At 40.3% G+C, this 19,309-nt stretch overlaps 1 protein-coding gene across 3 annotated transcripts in view; it reads left to right on the plus strand.

Moving 5' to 3' along the window:
* LOC130273350 (ubiquitin-conjugating enzyme E2 E2) overlaps positions 1-18,857 on the plus strand; it is a 263,263-nt gene extending 244,406 nt beyond the window's left edge. For all 3 annotated transcript variants that reach the window (XM_056519972.1, XM_056519974.1, XM_056519973.1), the window contains exon 6: positions 18,141-18,857. In XM_056519972.1, the coding sequence (XP_056375947.1) occupies positions 18,141-18,238 (98 nt within the window). In that variant the 3' untranslated portion in view covers positions 18,239-18,857. The remainder of the gene's footprint in view (positions 1-18,140) is intronic.
* Positions 18,858-19,309: the final 452 nt, after the last annotated feature.

Below are 19,309 nucleotides of genomic sequence, written 5' to 3' on the forward strand. Positions count from 1 at the left end.
ATTTTCACTTTATAAGTGAAACTTAGAAAGTGAAATCCTTGTCGGTCACATTGCTATCTGATGGTCAGTAGCTCTTTCGGACGGTGCTACCCTGATGATTTGTTCAGTTCTTTTCTAAATTCAGACCCACCTGTGATCATCCTATGTTCTGACAGCTGACACTGCTGAACTGGTAGTATAGGATGGTAACTATTCAGTGGATTAAACCTCTGTAACAAGAACAACTTTTTCTAGAAGCTCTCCTCTCTGGCTAATAGAAGGGGGGAGATGTCTACATGACTTGATAAGGATATAGAAATGAGTTGTCCAAATTGGACTGCCCCTTCATGTAGACTGCAGTTTGAAGAACTATGTAGCCCACTTTACATCTGCAAAGATATATTTTTAGATCTAACTCTACGGGTCCTTTAGAAGGGCAGACCCATAACCAATACAGGCACAGCTCTATCAGATTGGTGTCCATCTACTCTGCCTTTTGCACTGCTCAGTGATTGTGTGGCCAGGGCTGCTTAAACGATTGCTGGATCATTCATGTGTCGCTTTACTTACATCATTGTTGGACGCACATGCCATGTTTACACAGGGAGATGTTTGAGTGTCCAACAATGATTACTAGCATTCCCAGTGCAATCCTGGCAATCAGCTGACAAATTCATTGGTTGGTTGCTGGGTCTTTTGCGTGAGGAAATATTCGACCAGTTTGGCCTATAATTGTCCTGTGTAAAAAGGTTTTTTAGTTTAGGTGGAACTAGCGGGGAGAAACGCTTTTTCCCTTTTTCTTTGCACCCCACCCGAGATGGCCCTATAGAGTTACATTATGAGGCTTGGTCAGATGGCACAGAGCCAGGACCCAGGAACACTCTAGGCGCGGTCTTCTACTGGCTTGTTCTAGCAATCAGTCAGGGTCTGAACACACAGACCCCGAACAATCAAAACTAAGTGACCCTTTAATTTTGTCCTGACTATTCCTACAAAATAAATAAATAATATGTTACTCAGTACCTAATCCTAATCATGTACATCTAATTTTAATTCCTATATCACCTATATTTATTAGAATAATCCCCCTTTTCATTAGCTCACAGTGTTAGAAATCCTCTCAGGGGAAGGGGGCTTGTTCCTCATTTGTGGTGGTGGGAGGTGATTGGTGTGTCCGCTCATGCAGGTTTGTCCATGAGTCATCTATTGTTCATGACTCATAGGCAAGCTGATGCTGCTGCAGGACTGGTTAGTGTCCTAGTAGGGTGGGATTTTCAGGAGCCATTTTTTTTTAATTAACTATTCAAAAAAATGTAAACAACCATATTACAAAAGGTCTTCAATTTTCATCAGTAACAACATATAAAAAGTTTTTGGATCTGACAGTGCCCATAAAGGGGAAAAATTTTCTTGCCTAAGACTAGTGCCACACAGCAAGATCTGCTTTGTTTCATTTTTGAAAATGATGCAAAATTAATGAAAGACAAATTGATTCCATTGTGACATTGCATGAGGTGGGGGAGGGGATCATGAATTAATTATGAATGGTCTAAGCAACTGGAATTTGCACTGTTGCAGAATCAGAACATGCACTTCCACTTGGAAAACCATATTGCCATGTGAATTTGCTGTTTCCTGGGCCTCCCCACAATGTAACAGTTCTACAAGTGTGAATATTTATTTCCATCTGAATAATAATAATAAAATAATTTTTTTAAAGGCAGTCTTTGGCTTGGTTTTAGAATACTGTTGATTATAGATTAGTGAATGCTGGTGACAACTATCATCCCAGACTCCAGATTAAACATTTATATTTGGCTTGGTTGGTTGTGTATTTTGAAAAGAGAGATGTGTAGCCTCTCACCATGGTCAAGCACATGTCAGGGTAGATCCCACTGATCTCAGGCTGTCATGCGAGCATGGTGGAAGTGAAGGGTGGAAGAAACATTACAGTATGTATGTTGTATAAAATGCAACATGTATGCTGGGATAGTTGGTGCTCCTAACATGTGCCATATCAGTGAACAAATGAAATCATTTTACCATCTCCTGGAACACCTACCGACAGTTCTGACATTATTATTATTTTTTGTTTGTTTTTGCTGTTAGAAAAGGGATGTGGTTATTTTGTTGCGTATAATATATCATATCTGTCAAAGTGACCGCAGTGTCCAGGAATGATAAACAGACGTGTCATTGTCTCTAGATACATATAGACTCTTGCAATGAATCTGGTAAATGTAAAGATATGGAAAGCATCTCCAAATCATAATTATTGGACTATTCACAAAAACATAATATTCTGTTATACGTTATACTTTGTTGGTGCCTTTTTTATTGAAGGTTTTTTTCTGCTATTTTCTTATACAGTTAGGCAAATATGCAATGAGATATTTTACATGTGTTATTTTTTAAAGGAAATCTGTCACCAGTGTCACCTGCACTAAACTGTCGGTACAGACAGGTAGTACAGGTGACACTGATGACAACGGTAGATACCTTGTCACGTTCCGTGCAGGGGATCTCCGATAATCTTCTCCGTTAGCTTCAGCTCCAAGCCAGGCTTGGAGCATGGGCAGAGATTAGTGACTTCACCACTACTGATATCTGCTGGGTCCCGCTGCCCGTTTTTTCCTACCCAATCCTTGTGGGGGAGGAAAGGCAACAAAGGAGGAAGCTTTTGTCCTCATTTGCTGTCTTCAAATTCTGACCCCATATCCCCTCCTCATATCCTGACCCTAAATCCCCTCCTCATATCCTGTGCTAATATCTCAATCTCATATCCCGACCTCATATCACGTCCACATATTCTGTCCTCATATCCCATCCTCATATCCCTTCCCATATACCGTCCTCATATCCCATCTTCATATCCCATCCTCATACCCTGTCCCCATATTCCGACCTCTTATCACAAACTCATATCCTGACCTCATATCCCATCTTCATATACCATTCCCATATCCCGTCCCCATATCACAACCTCACATCCCATCCTCAGGTGGGGCTGAGTTGTGATAAAGATATTGTAAACTGAAAATAAAAGGGGTGTGGCTTAAATGGTGGGTGTTTCTTTGCAAGATGAGGCATGGAATGCCGGGGGGGGGGGGGGGTGGTGGGTTTCGAGCTGGACTGATGCATATACTTGTATAGGACCTGAAACAGCAACCCCATCCTTCACATAAGGGGGAAGGTTAGGGGTAAATTGAACTATTATATATTTTTATTTGACATATAAGTAACATGAGACCAAGTATTATCGAAATATCTCCAGCCGCACGGAAGTTATGCTGGAACATACATTTCCCACAGATTTGTATTGGGGGGAGAGGGGTAGGTTAGGGTTAAATTAACTCTCCTATATATTTAGTGGACATATAAGTAACATGTGACCAACTATTATCGAAATATCTCCAGCTGTTTGGAAGTTATGCCGTAACATATATTTCACATAGACTTGTATGGGACTTTAAATAAAAACTCGAACCCTCACAAATAGGGGTGGGTAAGGGTTAAATTACCTATCCTATGTTTGTTCATTAACATGTGTGCCAAGTTTCATGTTAATATCTTTAGCCGTTTGGAAGTGATGCTGGAACAGACACACATACACACACACTGGCCCTCATTTACTAAAACCCGTTTATTGTGGAGTGTTTTTCATTTCACTAGTTTTTTTTCCCCCTGATTTACTAATCTGTTTCACGGGTTTAAATCTGTTGCACGAAATTAAATGTGTCGCATAAAGATAGGAAAATGAGAGGCAAATACACAGAACAGATTGAGGTATGTTGGCCAAAGAAAAATGGGAAAAGACGTACAAGGTAACATGTTGATACCTTATTTATATGTTAAGTGTAGATTAAAAAACATTTGGCTAAAAAAAATTGCAGCACAACATACCAAACATACCAACCATTCGAACACAACATACCAATGATTAAAAATAAATAAATGATTGAAAGAAAAAAGATTTTAGGCAGTGCCTACTCAGGATTCACTTGGTTTTCAGTCATTTCCCGACAGCTCAGAGCTGTCTGGTTTTGGTGAAACCAAATTTATACGTTTTCCAGTGAGTTTTTCTTTTTGTCTTAAATACGCCCCTTTTTCAGTTAACCACGCCCATTTTGTAATGGTATTTCGTATCTGGATATTATGTCGCACGGGCTATGCAACACAAATTTGATCGCACAAACCAATAAAAATAGGGGCCATTGAGTTTTATATATATATAGAAAATGTAAGCAATTATCTTAGAAGTGGCTGACACTGCCAGCATCTATGAGCTCTCACGTATACACTTGCTTCGGGTGGCAAAGTGTAACTGTCCTTTAACTCTTATCAGTGTATATAGTGTAGGATTTGCAGACATCCGTAGAATCAGGTAGTAGATGAAGTTGATTATCGTAACTTTATCTATACTACTTCATTGGTAATGGGGGGCTAAAATTGGTAATGATATGCACAATTTAAAAGTGAGCGACGACCTGATAATTATACCCCTTCCAAACATTTGACAGACACGTACAACATGTTATGCCTAAGGGGGTATGTCATTGACCTGTTCAAGTATGTAAATGGCCTTTTAAAAATATGATGTAAAGCTGCCCATATGATGTAAAGTTGTTCTCTGTAAAATCATCATAAAAGATAAGGGGGGCACTACCTCCATCCATAAAAAAATAAGTTCTGTCAGCAGTGACAAGCCTTCTTTACCATAATAATTTTTGAGTAGGCAGTTCCTGCTGAGACTACTCATCACAGGAACCAGCAGTGACAAGCCTCGGAATGGCAGGTAAGTATGACTTATATTTTATTTTTAACAAGCCCAGCCATGTGTAAAAAAAAAACAAAAAAAAATGTACCATACTCAATTGACATGTCTTTTTTCAACTGTGCAATCTATGTGACTTTATAAGTCCCCTAGAAGAACTAAAGAAATATTTAAAAAAAAAAAGGGGAGATATAAAATAATAACAATAAAAAACACCATCAACAAAAATTGTTGTGACTGGTAGGGGTTAAAAATGTTCTGTTCCCTAATAACCTTTTTTTACAATCCCTCTCCAACCAGTTACATTTTGTGTTATAGAAAAACTTTAGAAATTAGGCAATAATCACTTTATACGAGACTGTGTGTCAGATAAAGCCCTAATGTGGTAATTATCAGATAAAATCCCATCCAGTTTAATACAATTATGGAAATATATTTAATAATTAGCATAAGAGGCTTTCTCTATGCAATCTCAGCCACTTTCCTGAGACCTGGCAAACATGGAACAGCTAAGCACAGCTCTTAAATAGTATTTTAAGTAGTTGCTGTAAGTAAATTGTGCCTAAGGGTAAAATACACATTAATGAGCTGACGGGATTAAATATTAATTGAATTTATGCAATATCTTCAAATCTCACTGCAACTTAGGTAAAGACATTTACTGACTTGTCCACATCACTAGTAGTCTTATATTTACTAGTCGGGAAGGTTGGCGATCTGTAGAAAATAAAATAAAACACCACAGCCCTCAGTGTCCTACCTCAAAATAAAGTCTATGATGGACTTCAGTAATATGTAGAAATAGTTGAATGATTTAATCACATATAAAAATATAATAAAAATACAACATCACATCGATATTAAGCCATAAAGGTGAACTGATCTGGCTCACATTCTTACCTGTGTCCATCCTGTACCCGGGTCTTACGGACACGTGGTCCTACCTTTCCTTGGAACCTCTTATTCTTACGATAATTGACGTATGTTTTACTACATTGAGATGTGCCTACCATTCGCTACGAGTGTTAGCTAGTTCGGTTTGGAGAAGTAGCGAAGTTGTGATTATGTGACCCTCATTGATGAAACCTGTGACATAGTGTTGTTCTGAGGATCATTGGTCATTGTTGCTATTTCTTATTTTTCTTGTAATTGAAAAAACTTCAATAAAGCTTTACTTGGAAAAAATATATATATATAATAAAAATACAATATAAAAATAACCCGCAGGGCCCATGCTGTTAACCGTGTTCTGAAGATTTTATCTGTGCCATTTTTGTGTTGATCGGACTTTTTGATCGCTTTTTATTCATTTTTTCATGATATAAAATGTGACCAAAAATACACTATTTCGGACAACTGTCACACCCCCTCCCATAGACTTGCATTTAGGGGCGGGGTGTGATGTCATACGGGGGCGGAGTCGTGACGTCAAAATCTTCCGTACCGTGGTCGAGATGGACTCAGCCTGAGGACCTCCAGCGGTTCTGGAAGCCACTAAAGGTGGGTGCCGCATGGTAGATCCCGGGGGTCCCCAGCAGCGGGACCCCGGCGATCTGACATCTTATCCCCTATTCTTTGGATAGGGGATAAGATGTCTAGGGGCGGAGTACCCCTTTAAAGGGTTATTCCCATTTAAGACATTTGAAAGAAAAATTTGCAACACACAGTGGAAGTAGTTGCACGTCTTCACCCTTTGTACACTCCATTGATATATTTTTTTTTTTTTTTGCCCAATATGCCCCACATCAGTTGTGCAATAAAAACCATGACATTGTTTTCACCATTACCTCTTTCCTGCTAAATAGTCATCTTGAGACCATCTTCTTTACTAGCTTCCACCTTATGTGCTCCCTTCAGTGTGGCACCACATAGTCTTACCTCCTCCCCGTGCTAAAAATGCATGGCCTGTCAGGAGGACCGCTAAGGATAACAGCACACAAGTGTTTAGGCTAAGGAACATGAATAACACTGGCTGATGGTTGACCCCCTGCAAATACAGAAAAGAGTGAGATACAGTATAAAGAGGCTCTGATTTAAATTTTTACAGACAGGAGCATTGACATCATGTATACAGTACATCTATAATAAGTGCTTTCTATGTGTGGAAGAATGATTTTCACCAAAGTGCTTCCAAAATAAGGATTAACCACCTTGTCATGCACACATACAAATTTCTCCTAGGCGCCCTGTTCCATCAAAATGACTGGGCCAGTACACGGCAGGTGCCATTGCACCACAACGGACCCTATTGACTGGATTTGGTAATTTTGCAGGAAAAAATTGGGATGTATGCTGGGCTGTTTTTTCTGGCTTTTTGTCAGAACCTGCAATGATAATGAAACATGAGGGAGAAAAACACCAGATGTTTGAAATGAAATGATGGAAGACAAAAAAGAGATATGTTTGCTTTTAACCACCCCTTTGTCCAGTTGTAAGCACCCAATGGAAATTGTGTTTTTATGATAGATTTTATCTAAGAAAGAATTACGTGTTGTGCTGGTCGCCTTAGGCGATAGACCTGAAGCTTGCTTTTTTTTTTTTTTCCGGAAGAATACACAATAAGCTCATAATTCTTTTCCATACTTGGCACAAACAGATGTCTCACTAGCGTCAAAAACCTGCTGTGTCAATTAGTTATGCCATGTAAGTGAGATTTGTGAGGGCCCTACTGTGTGGACTCGTATTTAGGGCTGGGCGGTATACGTGTTCATACCAAATACCGAAATTTTTGTGCTGCACGATTAGAATTTTTCCCATACCGCAATACTGGTTTGGCCCCTCCCCCTTGGGAATGAATTAATTATCAGCCCAGCGCTGTGCTGTCCCCATCAGGGTACTACTCACATATCACCCGCATGCGCTGCCCTCCTCGTCCTGTTTGTTGTGGCCGCCGGCGCTGACACTCTATACCAGTGGTCTCCAACCTGCAGACCTCCAGATGTTGCAAAACTACAACTCCCAGCATGCCCGGACAGCCGTTGGCTCCGCAGGTTGGAGACCACTGTTCTATACTGTGCGGTATCCCTATGCCCGGGCTGCAAAAAATAAACAAAATAAACTTTAACTCACCTCCCGTTAGTCCGGTACCAGCCACACTTGTTTCCTGGGGCCGGGAACGTGATAGGCCGGTGATAGGCTGAGCCCACTGTCATGTAAGAAGCCGGCTCCTTACATGACAGTGGGCTCAGCCTATCACCGGCCGAGGCGGAACATCGCTGCGGCTGGTCATAGGCTGACGGCTGTCCGACGTTCCTGTCCCCAGCGTAAGGCCGACGTAGGTGCGTTAAAGTTTATTTTGTTTACCTTCTGCAGCCCGGGCATAGGGATACCACACAGTTTAGAGTGCCAGCGCCGGCGGCCGCAACAAGCTGGACGAGGAGGGCAGCGCTTGTCGGTATTTACCCCGATGGGGATGTGGGCTGATAATTAAAGGGGTATTCCAGGCAAAAACTTTTTTTTATATATCAACTGGCTCTGGAAAGTTAAACAGATTTGTAAATTACTTCTATTAAAAAATCTTAATCCTTCCAATAGTTATTAGCTTCTGAAGTTTTCTGTCTAACTGCTCAATGGTGATGTCACGTCACGGGAGCTGTGCATGATGGGAGAATATCCCTTGCATGATGGGAGAATATCCCCATAGGAGCTGGACAGCTCCCAGGACGTGAGTCATCAGAAAGCAGTTAGACAGAAAACAGCAACCCAACTTCAGAAGCTAATAACTATTGGAAGGATTAAGATTTTTCAATAGAAGTAATTTACAAATCTGTTTAACTTTCCGGAGCCAGTTGATATATAAAAAAAAAGTTTTTGCCTGGAATACCCCTTTAATTTGGGGGGGGGGGGGGGCGGCTAGGAAATACCGTTATATACTGTGGAAATCCCTAAAGTCTAAAAAATACCGTGATACACACATTTGGTCATACCGCCCAGCCCTACTCGCATTCATGAAGCAACTGGACATATAGCAAAGATATTCAACTATGAAGTTTTTTTTAATTCATTTGTAGCCTCTAAGGGCCTCATAATGCAGATTAATGGAATTATACATGTGAGTGTCTCTGTGTGAGCTGTTCCCATCATCACTGCGGTCTATGGGGTGTTCTAGAAAGATCTATACAAGTTTGCTGTCAGGGCATTCATTCATGTTGCCAGCTGATGATTCCAGCTCAGTTTTTGACATCATTATACAAAACTTAATATTAACTTCCATTCTTAGTGTTTGATATATCAATTCCCTCATCTGGGGAGCACAGTCGGCAATTCAAGGCCTTTGCCTACAACCTTCCCTCATTTGACTTGTACTTCATTATTATTATATGCAGTAGATCTTACGCCCCGCACCACGTGCCGGTAAGATATGGGGAAACCTTGAACAACACTTCTTTCTTATCTGATCTGTTACACATTTAATGGCGGCTCAGGAAACCGAGGTAAAAAAGAAAGAGTTGTAAGTCTACCGCATCATTTCTGTTATGCTGTGTTTTCCTGTTTAGATGCAGCATCTGATATCCTCCATAAAGCGTCTATTTACTGCGGCTGCCTTTATGCATGTTAATATTTTATAACTGCTGCTCGGCAATAAAACAGATGTAAAATGATGACAGTATTGATCTGGAGATTGATAGATCTGACCTAGCCGAACTGCGATTAATCTCTTACTACTCCGGGCATACCCTGCAGGGAAACATTAAGGAAGCTAATATGTGGCTTAGACCTGTTAAAAGTTGGTTTCCCTGCTTTATACCGTTATCAAAGAGGTCTTCTCTGGTCATTTGTTTTGTAGCAGGTGCCGGTATGCCACTTTTTCAACTTCATTATCAACATTCGATGGAATTGGTAATTATGGCAGTTATGCCCCTGTGTGTATTGTTGTTTTGGCTAAGTGAGCACAATTCAGTGTTAGATGTTGTGGATTTGATAAAGGTTAATATATATAGAGGGAACTTATATAAGCACTGTATTAAAGGGGTACTCCACTGGAAAACATTTTTTTAAATCATCTTGTGCCAGAAGGTTAAACAGATTTGTAAATTACTTATATTTAAAAATCTTAATCCTTCCAGTATTTTTCAGCTGAAGTTTTTTCTTCATTTGAGTTTTCTTTCTGTCTGACCACAGTGCTCTCTGCTGACACCTCTGTCCATTTTAGGAACTGTCCAGAGTAGGAGAAAATCTCCATAGCAAATCTCTTCTGCTCTGGACAGTTCCTAAAATGGACAGAGGTGTCAACAGAGAGCACTGTGGTAAGACAGAAAGGAAATTCAAAAAGAAAAGAACTTCCTGTGGATCATACTGCAGCTGATAAGTACTGTCAGGATTAAGATTTTTAAATAGAAGTAATTTACAAATCTGTTTAACTTTCTGGCACCAGTTGAGTCTTCCGAATTTTTTTTTGTTTAGTATTAAAGACCAAGGACGTACCGGTACGTCCTTGGTCCTGCTCCCGTGATATAACGCGGGGTTACACGGTAACCCCACATCATATCACGGCGGGCCCGGCGTCATAGTGAAGCCGGGACCCGCCACTAATAGCGCGCAGTGCCGATCGCGGCGCCGCGCGCTATTAACCCTTTAGCCGCGCGCTCAGAGCTGAGCCACGCGGCTAAAAGTAAAAACTGCCGGTTAACTCAGTGGGCTGTTCGGGATAGCCGCAGCGAAATCGCGGCATCCCGAACAGCTTACAGGACAGCGGGAGGGTCCCTACCTGCCTCCTCGCTGTCCGATTGCCGAATGACTGCTCAGTGCCTGAGATTCAGGCATGAGCAGTCAAGCGGCAGAATCATCGATCACTGGTTTCCTATGAGAAACCAGTGATCAATGATAAAGATCAGTGTGTGCAGTGTTATAGGTCCCTATGGGAGCAATAACACTGCAAAAAAAAAGGGAATAAAGATCATTTAACCCCTCCTCTATTAAAAGTTTGAATCGCCCCCCTTTTCCCATAAAAAAAAAAATCACAGTGTAAATAAAAATAAACATATATGGTATCACTGCGTGCGGAAATGTCCGATTTATAAAAATATATCGTTAATTAAACCACTCGATCAATGGCGTACGCGAAAAAAAATTCCAAAGTCCAAAATAGTGCATTTTTGGTCACTTTTTATATCATTTAAAAATCAATAATAGGACGATCAATAAGTCCTATCAATGCAAAAATGTTACCGTTAAAAACCTCAGATCACGGCGCAAAAAATGAGCCCTCATACCGCCCCATACACGGAAAAATAAAAAAGTTATAGGGGTCAGAAGAAGACAATTTTAAACGTATTAATTTTCCTGCATGTAGTTATGATTTTTTCCAGAAGTACGACAAAATCAAACCTATATAAGTAGGGTATCATTTTAATCGTATGGACCTACAGAATAAAGATAAGGTGTCATTTTTACCGAAAAATGAACTACGTAGAAGCCCCCAAAAGTTACAAAACGGCGTTTTTTTTTTCAATTTTGTTGCACAATGATTTTTTTTTCCGTTTCACCGCAGATTTTTGGGCAAAATGACTGACGTCATTACAAAGTAGAATTGGTGGCGCAAAAATAAGCAATCATATGGATTTTTAGGTGCAAAATTGAAAGAGTTATGATTTTTTAAAGGCAAGGAGCAAAAAACGAAAATGCAGAAACGGAAAAACCCCCAGTCCTTAAGGGGTTAAAGGGGTTCCCAACAACAGAAAACAAGTGCAAAATCTGTGTATTTTTGGGATGTCTATATAATATAGTACTGAATATAGTATTGTGTTGGAAAAACTCATGAAGCCGTTAAACATGGAGTGATCGCTGAACATTTAGTTTTATGTCTACATCAGAACACTGGTTCACTGGTTATTGTATACATTATTATGTGTGCATTATCAATATACTAAGCAATAAGACTTTTTAATTTATATGTTAAAATGGTTATGCTCGTGTTTTCAAATTATTTAAACAAAGAAAAATTATACTTACCTAACCCTGGTCCCCTGCAGCCCCCGTTTTGGATACTTCAGGTATTATAAGTCAGTTTAAGGTATTATAACCTTATAAGTCAGTACTTATGTAAAGTGAATTTAGCATCTTTATTTTTCTTGTAAAGTAGAAGGGTCATACATATCCTTTTTTTGCCGGTTGTGTTGTTGGAGCTTTAAGGATCTGACATAAGAAAGAGAGGGGAATCCTCAGTGGTTAACACTGTTGCCTTGCAGCGCTGGGATCCTAGGTTCAAATCCCACCAAGGACAACATCTGCAAGGTTTTTGAATGTTCCCCATGTTTTAGTGGGTTTCTTCTGGGTACTCTACATTTACCTAACTGTATGTTTTGAAGTGTCGGAGAAAACCAGATTGTGAGCCCCAGTGGGGACAAGGACCAATTTAAGTGTACAGCGGTGCTAAATCTGTGTGAGCTATATAAATAAAGAATTATTATATGCTATACTGCTACTCCTGGTTGGGAACCATTAAAATATAAAGTATATAAATTGTATGCAAATTTAAATAACCTGGATATACTCAAAGTATTGAAGTTTTGGGCATGTGTTTTTAACCTGGTACTTAAGGACCAAGGGTATACCTGTACGCCATGGGAATTTCGCTCCCCGTCGCGCTCCAGGCGGAGACCGGACCGGGATGCCTTCTGAAATCATTCAGCAGGCACCCCGTGCAATCCCCTGGGGGGCCCTGAGATCAGATCGGCGATTTGCGGTGATTCAAGGCTGATCGGATCTCTGATGATTCGATAGCCCGGAAAATAGGAATGATCGGAGCTGTCAGAGAGAGACCCGATCATCCTAAAGGATAGGAGTGAGGTGGCAGGGGTGCCACCTCCTCCTATACCCTGCCATTGGTCGGTTAGGACTGACCGACCAATGGCAGTTGGGGGCAGGGGGAGTTAAAGTTGAAATCCCCTCTCTGCCCGGGCCTGGATGTCCGGGCACATTGGGGAGGAATATGGTGGCGGGTGCTGGAGCGGGGAGGGACTGGCGGCAGTAAGGAGGCGGAGGCAGCAGTGAAGATCTGTGGTAAGTGATCTTCACTGCTGCCTTTTAGGAGTTTCCAAACTACAACTCACAGCATGCCCAGACATCCAAAGATGTTGCAAAATTACAAGCATGCTCAGACTGTCCAGGCATGCTGAGGGTTGTAATTTTGAAACATCTGGAGGGCCACAGTTTGGGGACCACTGTGCAGTGGTGTCCAAACTGTAGCCCTTTGATGTTGCAGAACTACAACTCCCAGCATTCCTGGACAGTCTGAGCATGTTTGGTATTGTAATTTTGCAACATCTGGAGGGCTACAGTTTGGATACTACTACACAGTGGTTTCCAAACTGTTCTCCTCCAGTTGTTGCATAACTACAACTCCCAACATGTCCTTCGGCTGGGCATGCTGGGAGTTGTAATTTTGCAACAGGCACACTGGTTGAGAACAAACTCAGTGTTTTGCAACCAGTGTGCCTCCAGCTGTTGCATTACTAGAACCCCCAGCATGCACGGACAGCCAAAGGGCTGTGTTAGTAGTATGCCTCCAGCTGTTGCATAACTGCAAGTCCCAGCATGTCCTTCAGCTGTCACTGCATGCTGAGAATTGTAGTTTTTGCAACAGCTGAAGGCACACTGGTTGCGAAAGGCAGTGTTTTTTTTTACCTAACTCAGTGTTTTGCAACCAGTGTGCCTCCAGCTGTTGCAAACTACTACTCTCAGCATGCACTGATAGACCATACATGCTGGGAGTTGTAGTTTTGCAACAGCTGGAGGCACACTGGTTGCGAAACACTGAGTTAAGTAACAAACGCTGTGTTTTGCAACCAGTGTGCCTCCAGCTGTTGCATAACTACAACCCCCAGCATGCACGGACAGCCAAAGGGCATGCTGGTTGTTGTAGTTTTGCAACAGCTGTTGGTTTGCCCCCCCATGTGAATGTGCAGGGTATATTCACACGGGCAGGGGTTTACAGCGAGTTTTTGGCTGCAAGTTTGAGATGCAGCAAATTTTCCACTGCGGCTCAAACTCCCAGCCGGAAACTCGCTGCAAACCCCCACCCGTGTGAATGTACACTAAAAAAACAAAACTAACACAAAATAAAATTAAAAAAATTACAATAAAACAATGTCTCGTACGTCACTGTTTCCGAAACAGAGCCTCCAGCTGTTGCAAAATAACTCCCAGAAGTGCTGGACAGCCAATGACTGTCCAGGCATGCTGGGAATTTTGCAGCAGCTGGAGGCACCCTGTTTGGGAAACACTGCCGTAGGGTAATTTTTGTATCGGAGGAAAGTCTAATTCTTGCATCCGGGTCCTTCCCTATGCAAATCCTTTTTTTAGGCCTCAAATGCGCATGGCGCTCTCTCACTTTAGAGCCCTTTCGTATTTCAAGGCAACAGTTTAGTGCCACATATGGGGTATTTCTGTACTCGGGAGAAATTGCCTAACAAATTTTGGGGGGCTTTTTCTCCTTTTACCCCTTATGAAAAGGTAAAGTTGGGGTCTACACCAGCATGTTATTGTAATAAAATGTAATTTTTTACACTAACATGCTGGTGTTGCCCCATACTTTTCATGTTCACAAGAGGTAAAAGGAAAAAAAGACCCCCAAAATTTGTAAGGCAAAATAGCACATATGTGGTGGTAAAATGCTCTGTGGGCTCACAACAAGGCTCAGGAGTGAGAGTGCCATATATACATTTGAGGTGACATCACACGGGGGCGGAGCCATGACGTCACAATGCTTCGACCCCGTGATCGACAGTGATCAAACCCGGAGCGAACACGCTCTGGGGACTGATTTTAACAGAGTGCGGCGTGCAAGATCACGGGGGTCCTTGTTACATGCCATGAGGGATATAGTTTCCAAAATAGTATGCCATGTGGGTCTTTTTTTTTTCTGTTATGGCACCCTAGGGGCTTCATAAATGTGACATGCCCTCCAAAAACCATTTCAGCAAAATTCACTTTCCAAAATTCCATTGTCACTCCTTCCTTTCTGAGCCCTCTAGTGCACCCACAGAGCACTTTACATTCACATATGAGGTATTTCCTTACTTTAGAGAAATTGGGTTACATATTTTGGGGCTCTTTTTCTCCTTTTACCCCTTGTAAAAATTCAAAAACTGGGTCTACAAGAACATGTTAGTGAGTTTTTTTTTTGAGTTTTCTCCTTCACTTTGCTGCTATTCCTGTGAAACACCGAAAGAGTTAACACACTTACTGAATGTAACATAGTAACATAGTTCGTAAGGTTGAAAAAAAGACCAGAGTCCATCTAGTTCAACCTATATTCCTAATGAGTCCCTACTGAGTTGATCCAGGGGAAGGCAAAAAAAAAAAAAAACTCATACTAGAGATAAAAATTCCTTCCAGACTCAAATATGGCAGTCAGAATAAATCTCTGAATCAACATGCTGTCCCTAAATATCTAGCATACATAACCATCAATGTTGTTTTTCTCCAAAAATGCATCCAGACCCCCCTTTGAACTCTTTTACAGAGTTCACCATCACCACCTCCTCAGGCAGAGAATTCCACAATCTCACTGCTCTTAAAGTAAAGAACCCCCGTCTGTGGTGGTGTAGAAACCTTCTTTCCTCTAAACGTAGAGGATGCCCCCTTGTTATAGATACAGTCCTGTGTATAAATAGATCATGGGAGAGATCTCTGTACTGCCTCCTGATATATTTATGCATAGTTATTAGGTCTCCCCTAAGCCTTCTTTTTTCTAAACTAAATAACCCCAATTCTGATAATCTTTCTGGGTACTGTAGTCCTCCCATTCCCCATATTACTCTGGTTGCCCGTCTTTGAATTCTCTCCAGCTCCACTATATCTTTCTTGTACACTGGTGCCCAGTACTGTACACAGTATTCTATGTGTGGTCTGACTAGTGATTTTTACAGCGGTAGAATTATTTCCTTGTCGTGGGCATCTATGCCCCTATTGATGCACCCCATTATTTTATTTGCCTTGATAGCAGCTGTCCGACACTGGTCACTACAGCTAAGTTTACTATGAACTAAGACTCCCAAGTGTTCTCCCATTTAATATATAACCCCATCTCGGATTTTTCCTCCCCATGTGCATTACCTTAGATTTATCAGTGTTGAACCTCCTCTGCCACTTCTCAGCCCAAACCTCCAACCTATACAGATCCATTTGTAACAGTGCACTCTCCTCTATAGTGTTTACCGCTTTACAGAGTTTAGTATCATCTGTAAAGATTGCTACTTTACTATTCAACCCTTCTACAAGGTCATTAATAAATATATTAAATAGAACAGGACCCAAGACTGACCCCTGTGGTACCCCCACTAGTGCCAGTCACCCAATCAGAATAAGTACCATTAATTATCACCCTCTGTTTCCTGATTATTATCACTAATTATCACTGATACAGTTACTTACCCACTTTCACACATTCTCCCCTAGCCCGATCATTCTCATGTTATGCACCAATCTTTTATGTGGCACCATATCATATGCTTTGGAAAAATCCAAATACACGACATCCATCAATTGCCCCATGTCCAGTCTGGAGCTCACCTCCTCATAAATGCTGATCAGGTTAGTTTGACAGGACCGATCCCTCATAAAGCCATGCTGATATGGTATCATACATTTATTCTTATCACTATACTCCAAAATAGCATCCCTTAGAAAACCCTCAAACAATTTAAATACAACGGAGGTTAATCAAACAGGTCTGTAATTCCCAGGGTCCCCTTTTAAAATTTTGGCACCACATTTACCATGCTCCAGTCCTGGGGAACAGTCCCTGTTACTATAGAGTCCCTGAATATTAAAAATAGAGGTGTGTCTATTACAATACTTAATTCCTTTAGAACTCGGGGGTGAATGCCATCTGCACCTGGTGATTTGTCTTGGAAGTCGGCACTTCCTGGGTTAGACAGGTACTGGGGGAGTTTACCTTATCACACTGTATTTCACCTGGCATTTCATTTTCCTCGGTGAATACGGTGGAGAAGAATTTGTTTGGTATATTTGCTTTTTCCTGATCCCTGTCTATAATTTCTTCCTCATAATTTTTTTAAGGGCCTACACTTTCATTTTTGACCTTTTTGCTATTTATATAGTTAAAGAAGATTTTGGGGTTAGTTTTACTCTCTTTGGCAATGAGTCTCTCTGTCTCTATTTTTGCGGCTTTTATCTGTATTTTACATATTTTAACTTTTTCTCCATAGCTTTTTAATGTTTCTTCACTGCCATCCTGTTTTAGTCGTTTAAATGCTTTATTTTTGTCATTTATTGCCCCTTAACATTTTTATTCATCCATATTGGTTTTGTTTTATTTCTGACCCTTTTATTCCCTTAGGGTATATACATCTTACAGTGAGCATTTAAGATATTCCTAAAAGTCTCCCATTTAGTGTCAGTATTCATATTTTTGAGGACATTATCCCATTTTATATTGTTAAGGGCTTCTCTGAGTTGATCGAACTTTGCTTTCCTAAAGTTCATTGTTTTTGTGGCCCCTCGAGAGATTCCCTTATTGAAGGACAAGTTATAATGTATTATATTATGATCACTATTTCCTAGGTGTCCTTCTACTTGCACATTAGTTACTCTATCAGGTCTGTTGGTTAATATTAAGTCTAGTAGGATACCCCCTCTGGTCGAGCCCTGTACCATTTGGGACAGATAATTGTCTTTAGCTATAGGCAGAGACCTGTTTCCTTTATGAGATTCACAGGTCTCAATCTCCCATCAGGATAGTTAAAGTCCCCCATTATTATGACCTCATTTTGATTTGCTGCCTTGTTTATTTGCCAATGTCATTTTGAATACTTTGAGGGGTGCAGTTTTTATAATGGGTCATCTGTGGGGTATTTCTAATATGAAGGCCCTTCAAATCCACTTCAAAACTGAACTGGTCCCTGAAAAATTCCGATTTTGAAAATTTTGTGAAAAATTAGAAAATTGCTGCTGAACTTTGAAGCCCTCTGATGTCTTCCAAAAGTAAAAACATGTCAACTTTATAATGCAAACATAAAGTAGACATGTTGTATATGTGAATCAATATATAATTTATTTGGTTTATCTATTTTCCTTACAAGCAGAGAGCTTCAAAGTTAGAAAAATGCAAAATGTTCAAATTTTTCAGGAAATTTTCAAATTTTTCACCAAGAAATGATGCAAGTATCGACGAAAGTTTACCATTATGTTAAAGTAGAATACATGACAAAAAAACTATCTTGGGATCAAATTCATAAATAAAAGCATCCCAGAGTTATTAATGCTTAAAGTGACAGTGGTCAGATGTGCAAAAAATGCTCATGTCCTTAAGGTGAAAATGGGCTTGGTCCCCAAGGGGTTAAAGAATTTGACAAATATGGCTAACTGTCTTCCAAAACAGTCACACCAACAATGACATCTATCTCTTTTGTTTGTCTTACAGCTGATCCTCTTGTTGGAAGTATCGCCACTCAGTACATGACCAACAGAGCAGAGCATGACAGGATGGCCAGACAGTGGACCAAGAGATACGCTACATAGGATTTATTATAGTGGACCTGAGCAAGCACATTCACTAAGTGCATCAATAGCTCCTTTATTTTTTATTTTTTGTTATTTCTTTTTTTTTTTTTTATTTACATTTTGTGACAAAATACTGTATGTCCTTTTTATTAAGACTTTGTTAACTTGAATTCCCCCCAAAATATGTGGGGATTTTAGTTTGTGTGTAAGAATTGTTGAATATGTGATAGCATAGAGCTTTGTTTGAAAGCCTTGTATCAATATTTGTGTTTTTCTTTTTGTTTTTTTAGGAAGATGGGGAACTGTATTTCAAATTCAGTTACCTCCTCTCTATATTTACTTAGTATTAGATTTGATTATTTTTTTTTATTTTTTTTTTTTATATATATTTTTTTTGTACCTAAAGTCTTTCATGGTTGGTGCATGCTTCTGGGGAAGAGTGTTTTATAAATAACATTTAAAAGAAAGAATCACTGTGCAAAAAATATGCTGTGTTTGCCCATTAAGGACTTTCTAAATGAACAAAAAGGGGTATTTTGGGCTATTTAAAGTTGCTTGTAAATTACTTTAGCAGGATGTGAAGCGGTTAATGTACACTTATTTTATGAAACACTCAATAAAAACACTGCAAAATATGGATATTTTCCTGTAACAGCTGCATTGAACACAACTTATAGAACATGTGGATGTCTGCATGCAGAAGTCTTAAGTGGAAACTTATGGGATAAGTTTTTTTTTTTTTTTTTCATGTAATATACATTAGTGTCATCAAAATTAATGTGCCAGAAATATTTATTTCATGGAAGGTCAACCAGTCACTCTGTGGAAGAAGAAAAAAACAAGAGACCGGCGGGGGCGCCTCGTGTGATACCGTTTGGGTGATGAGAAATCGAGAGAGGGAGAAAGGGGATGTCGGGCGTGTAGACCCCTTAGGTAGTAGCTGCTCACCTTAGAGCAAGTTTAAACTTGCATATCAACCCACAAGTGGGGTTACAAAGAAGCTGGAACCACTGCTAGTCCCGAGGTTGCAGGTGAGGTGAAACAATCTCCTGAAGAAAGGCAAGTAGTGGTCAAGCAAAAAGACCACTG

This window comes from Hyla sarda, chromosome 5 (genome assembly GCF_029499605.1).
Source record: "Hyla sarda isolate aHylSar1 chromosome 5, aHylSar1.hap1, whole genome shotgun sequence".
NCBI lineage: Eukaryota > Metazoa > Chordata > Amphibia > Anura > Hylidae > Hyla > Hyla sarda.